This window comes from Gossypium raimondii, chromosome 11 (assembly GCF_025698545.1).
Source record: "Gossypium raimondii isolate GPD5lz chromosome 11, ASM2569854v1, whole genome shotgun sequence".
Taxonomy (NCBI): Eukaryota; Viridiplantae; Streptophyta; class Magnoliopsida; order Malvales; family Malvaceae; genus Gossypium; species Gossypium raimondii.
In genome coordinates, this window is record NC_068575.1 from 22,962,329 (window position 1) to 22,968,755 (window position 6,427).

Genomic DNA, 6,427 nt, shown 5'->3' on the forward strand with positions numbered 1-6,427 from the left:
ATACTTCTTCGTTTTTGATCGGGAACTAAACGACTCGGATTTCAACTATTAAACTGAGATCCCATCATTTGGTATCAGAGCTGGTTAAAACGAGAAGAACGAACGTTCGAGAAGAGCCGGAGTAAGTAGATTCGTGAAAAAAAAGTTGAAAAAAAATTTGAAAAAAATCAAAAAATTGAAAAAAAATTTGTATACGGTCTAGGTGCAGACGAAAAGAACGTGAAAGATCCGTAAAAAAAAAGAGTCTGGAGACACTTCAACAAAAAATTTTGCAAAATCACATTCTACACTATTTTATATCCCTCTTAGTGAAATTTCACGCTATTAAAAAAAATTCGATATAAAAAAAAGTGTTTCGAGTTTGTAAGTTTGGCATTCTCTTCTATTCATCTTCTAAGCCACACTTAGCCTAAAGCCTTTCTTGTTTCTTTTAGCCTACCCGTAACCTAACATCAAACCCTTGTAAAGCCATTTGAAGCCGACCCATTGAACTACGATAAGGTCACGATGAGTCGCGTACGAAATCACGAGAGGAAATTGAGTGGAAAAAGGCGTGAGAGTAACATCAAAAGAAAAAGCCAAAAAAATTTGAGTGAAACACGAGTGGAGTGTTATTCTTTCTTTTCGAGAGATTCGTGAGGTTTTGTTGTGAGGTTTTATTTTCATGTGTCAAAGTCTTGAACGAAATATGGCGGAAGGAGGTGGAAGGCAACCAATCCGAAACATTGCGCCTGGAGGAGGTGGAGTGGCGGATTTGGCTCAACAAGCCTTGTTACGAGAAATCCAACGCATGATCCGAGGTGAGTTCGAATCCGTTAACGAACGATTGGATCGAGTTGAATTGGGGAATCAACGAGAGCGTACACCCTAAGGGCCGCAAAGAGGGCGAGACCAATTGGAAATCAATCAAGACGACCTATATGATCCGAATGAAGCCAAAAGTGATCAAGGATCAAACATAAGTGACGGACGAAGAGGTCAAAGGAACCGAGGTAATCGGAATCAAAGACGCATGGATGACGACTTAAGGAACATTAAACTATCCATTCCATCCTTTCAAGGAAAATCTGATCCGGAAGCCTACTTGGAATGGGAGAAGAAGATCGAATTGGTTTTTGATTGCCATAATTATTTCGAGATCAAAAAGGTGAAGTTGGTGGCCATAGAATTCTCCGATTACACTATGATTTGGTGGGATCAACTCACTACAAGCCGAAGAAGGAATGGGGAAAGGCCAATATCAACTTGGGCTGAGATGAAGGCCGTGATGCGACACCGATTCATTCCCTCCTATTACCATCGGGAACTCTATCAAAAACTTCAAAATCTTACTCAAGGCTCAAAGAGTGTTGAGGATTATTTTAAAGAGATGGAGATCGCGATGATCCGAGCCGATGTCCAAGAAGATCGTGAAGCAACGATGGCGCGATTCCTTGCTGGTCTCAATCGAGACATCGCCAACATTGTGGAATTGCAACATTACATCGAGATTGTGGACATGGTACATATGGCCATTGAGGTACAGAAGCAACTTAAACGAAAAGGTACCACCCAAAGTTATCCAACCCCAAGCACAACTAGATGGGGGCAAAGCTCGAGTAAAACTAATCCTCCTAGTCGTGCCAAGGAGCCAATGGTGCCTGCTAAAGCAAACAAACCTATGGGCGATACGAGCAAAGGTAAGGCAACCGATTCATTTACTAATCGTTCAAGGGATACTAAGTGTTTTAAGTGCCTTGGAAGAGGCCATATTGCGAGTCAATGTCCCAACCGTAACATTATGGTGGTTCGAGCAAATGGAGAAATAGAATCGGAGGAAGAAGAGCTTGAAAATGAGCCTGAAACCGTCTCTGACAATGAAGAAGAAGTGGAGCACGCTCTTGATGGAGAACTCCTAGTATTCAAAAGGAGCCTAAGTATCCAAAGCATCGACGATGAGCAACAACGAGAAAACATCTTCCATACTCGTTGTCAAGTACAAGGAAAGCTATGTAGCGTCATCATCGATGGAGGAAGTTGTACGAACGTGGCGAGTACTCTCATGGTGGAAAAGTTGAATCTACCGACCACCAAGCATCCAAATCCGTACAAACTTCAATGGCTCAACGATGGAGGAGAGTTAAAGGTGACAAAGCAAGTTTTAGTTTCATTTTCTATTAGAAAATATTCCGATGAAGTGCTATGCGATGTTGTTTCAATACACGCAGGTCACTTGTTATTGGGCCGTCCATGGCAATTCGATCGTCGAGTCATGCACGATGGTTACTCAAATCGATATTCTTTCAAGCATATGGGGAGAAATGTAACCTTAGCACCATTGACGCCAAAGCAAGTTTATGAGGATCAACTTAAGTTGAAAAATTCTGTAGATCAAATGAGAGAAAAAGAAAAGAGCGAAAATACAAAAGAAAAGAAAAATGAAAAAAAGAAAGAAAATTCAAAAAAAGAGAATGAAAAGAAAGTAAGAAAAGAAAAAGATGAAAAAGAAACATTGAGTGAAAAATTGAATGTTTTTGCAAAAGCGAGTGATGTTCGAAAAGCGTTTATGGCAAGACAACCGATCCTTGTACTTATGTATAAGGAAAATTTGTTTAATACTAACGATTTATCCAGAGATCCCCCTTCTTCTATTTTGTCTCTTTTACAGGATTTCCAAGACATTTTTCCGGATGAAGTGCCAAGTGGGTTGCCACCACTTCGTGGGATCGAGCACCAAATCGATTTTGTGCCTGGAGCCGTTATTCCAAACCGACCGGCATACTGAACCAATCTCGAAGAGACCAAAGAGCTTCAACGTCAAGTTAACAAACTCATGGAAAAGGGCTACATTCGAGAAAGTCTTAGTCCATGTGCCGTACCGGTTTTGTTGGTGCCTAAGAAGGACGGAACGTGGCGCATGTGTGTCGATTGTCGCGCCGTAAATAAAATAACTATTAAGTATAGGCATCCCATACCGCGCTTGGATGACATGCTCGATGAGTTAAGTGGTACAAAGTTGTTCTCGAAAATTGATCTCAAAAGCGGATACCACCACATTCGTATGCGAGAAGGTGACGAGTGGAAAACCGCTTTTAAAATGAAACATGGTTTGTATGAATGGTTGGTAATGCCATTCGGCTTAACCAACGCCCCTAGTACTTTTATGAGACTTATGAACTATGTTTTACGAAATTTCATTGGTAAGTTTTGCGTTGTGTATTTCGATGATATATATATAGTAAATCGTTAGATGAGCATGTAATTCATTTGCGAACTGTTTTAGAAGTTCTTAGAAGAGAGACTTTGTATGCTAATCTTAAAAAGTGTACATTTTGTTCTGACAAAGTTATCGTTTTAGGTTTCGTGGTTAGCTCGGAGGGCCACGAAGTAGATAGCGAAAAGATTAAAGCGATTCAGGAATGGCCGAGACCGACGAGCATAAGCCAAGTGCGAAGTTTCCATGGCTTGGCAAGCTTCTATAGGCGTTTTGTGCCTAATTTTAGCACGTTAGCCGCACCGTTGACAAGCACTATCAAGAAGAATTCGACTTTTCATTGGGGCAAAGAGCAAGAAAATTCTTTTAATATTATTAAAGATTGTCTTACTAAAGCTCCGTTGTTAACATTGCCTGATTTTTCTAAAACATTTGAAATTGAGTGTGATGCCTCAGGTGTTGGAATAGGTGCCGTGTTAACTCAAGACGGGAGGTCGATCGCTTACTTTAGTGAAAAGTTGAATGGTGCTGTGCTAAACTACCCCGTTTATGACAAGGAGATGTATGCACTTATCCGCGCTCTCGAGACTTGGCAACATTATTTGTGGCCGAAGGAGTTCGTGATCCATTCGGATCATGAAGCGTTAAAGCACATTAAAGGACAACACAAATTAAACAAACGCCATGCTAAGTGGGTAGAGTATTTGGAGTCATTTTCCTATGTCATTAAATATAAAAAGGGTAAGGAAAATATCGTAGCTGACGCTCTTTCAAGAAGGTATACCCTTTTGTCGCATTTAGATTCCAAATTACTTGGTTTTGTGTTTCTGAAAGATTTGTATGCTACTGATAATGATTTTTGGTGAAATTTATACTGCTTGTGAGACTGTGGCCGTTGACAAGTTTTATAGGTGCGATGGCCTTCTTTTTAAAGAAGGAAAATTATGTGTGCCGCAAGGTTCGATACGGGAGTTGTTAGTAAATGACGCGCATAGCGGAGGTCTTATGGGCCATTTCAGCGTTGGAAAAACCTTAGCAACCCTCCAAGAGCATTTTTATTGGCCGAAAATGAAATGGGACGTTGAACGAGTGTGTGCACGATGTGTGACGTGCAAGAAGGCCAAATCCAAGATTAAGCCGCACGGGTTGTATACGCCGCTCCCTATTCCCGACGCACCTTGGGAGGACATCTCCATAGATTTTGTCCTTGGATTGCCTAGGACTAAAACTGGGAAGGACTCTACTTTTGTTGTTGTTGATCGCTTCTCAAAAATGTCTCATTTTATTTCTTGTTCAAAAACTGATGATGCCGTTCACATTGCTAATCTTTTCTTTAAGGAAATTATTCGTTTGCATGGCATCCCGAGGACGATTGTTTCTGATCGAGACGCAAAGTTTTTGAGTCACTTTTGGAGGTCATTGTGGGGAAAGTTAGGAACTAAGTTGCTGTTTTCAACCACTTGCCACCCCCAAACGGATAGCCAAACGGAAGTGGTCAACCGAGTGCTATCAACTTTGTTACGAGCCATCATACGGAAAAATCTCAAGTCGTGGGAGGAGTGTTTGCCGCATATAGAATTTGCGTATAATCGATCCGTTCACTCGGCAACCAAACACTCTCCTTTTGAAATCGTTTATGGGTTTAATCCGTTAACTCCTTTAGATTTAGTATCTTTGCCTAACATCAACTTATTCATGCAGATGCTAAAAAAAAGGCCGAGTATGTGAAGGAGTTACATAGGAGAGTTCGAACCAACATTGAAGCAAGGACCGAGAGTTATGCCAGAAAAGCGAACAAGGGTCGTAAAAGAATTATCTTCGAACCCGGTGATTGGGTTTGGGTTCACATGAGAAAGGAACGTTTTCCAGCTCAACGTAGATCAAAGTTACTACCGCGTGGTGACGGGCCTTTCCAAGTTTTGGAGCGAATTAGCGAAAATTCTTATCGGCTTGATCTGCCAAGTGAGTATAATATAAGTGCGAGTTTTAATGTGTCTGATTTATCCCCTTTTGATGCAGATTCCGATTTGAGGGCAAATCGCATTGGTTCGTGCACTTCAAGTATGGCAACATTACTCGCTGCCTAATGAATTTGTAATACATAAAGACCATGAATCCCTTAAATGGTTAAAGGGATAAGGTAAGTTGAGTAAACGGCATGCCCGATGGGTAGAATTCATTGAAACATTCCCTTATGTGATAAAATATAAAACATGCAAAGATAATGTAGTTGCGGATGCTTTGTCTAGACAATATGCTTTAATAACTACGTTAAATGCTAAAGTATTAGGGTTTGAACATATTAAGGAGTTATATAATGATGATGCTGAATTCGGCCATATCTATTGTAATTATGGAAATGCTACTTTTAAGAAGTTTTACCTTGTAGATGGATTTCTTTTTTTGTGTAAACAGGTTGTGCATACCATATTGTTCCATGCAAGACTTTTGATTCATTAGGCCAATAGTGGGGGTTTAATGGGACATTTTGGAGTGACCAAAACACTAGACATCTTGCAAGAACACTTCCATTAGCCACATATGAAGAAAGATGGCGAAAAGGTATGTTCTAAGTGCATCACAAGTAAACAATCAAAATCTAAGGTAATGCCTTATAGCCTTTACACTCCTTTCTCGATTCCTACTTCACCATGTGATACGAGTCACAAAGGCCCAATTCAAGCTCAAGAACGTGATGGGCTCAAATTACCACAAGGCCCAATAACGAGGTCAAAGGCCAGGAAAATGCGTATGAAACTAAATGGAACCGTTCAAAACTTCATTAGCAAGGCCTTAGATGCGTACACAAAGGAAAAAGAAAATCAAGATTCACTTTCTTGTTTTCAAGAAAATCAAGAAACCGAATCTTGTACCAATTTTGCTATTTTGAGTGATTTCAAGAATCAAGAAAATCAAGATTTCAAATCTTGGAAATCTTGGCCCAAGAAACTGAATCTTGCAGCTAAAGTGCATTGGATCTCAGTTACGAGCATCAACGAACCAATTTCTGGAGAGAACGAATTACAAGCCCAAGTTCTTGAAGATACAGTCCAATAAGATGTTCCAAGCCCAACCAAGAAGTTTAAATTAGACTTAGTTAAAATCAGGCCCAATTGTCAAAGTGGCACAATTTGTGAAATTTTAATTCTTTAAATATTTAGTTTTAATTTTTAAACTTTATAAATAAATTCCTAAGTAAAAATTTAGCCTAAGAAGCCCATTAATGGCCTTCGC

General features: G+C 40.0%; 1 protein-coding gene across 1 annotated transcript; it reads left to right on the forward strand.

The window, feature by feature from the left end:
* The first annotated feature begins 688 nt into the window (after positions 1-688).
* LOC105789552 (uncharacterized) lies at positions 689-5,280 on the forward strand. The gene is given in 6 exon segments (XM_052623603.1): positions 689-800; positions 936-2,248; positions 2,648-2,894; positions 3,338-3,971; positions 4,105-4,882; positions 5,035-5,280. Coding segments are annotated over 6 exon segments (3,330 nt in total).
* The last annotated feature ends 1,147 nt before the right edge of the window (positions 5,281-6,427 follow it).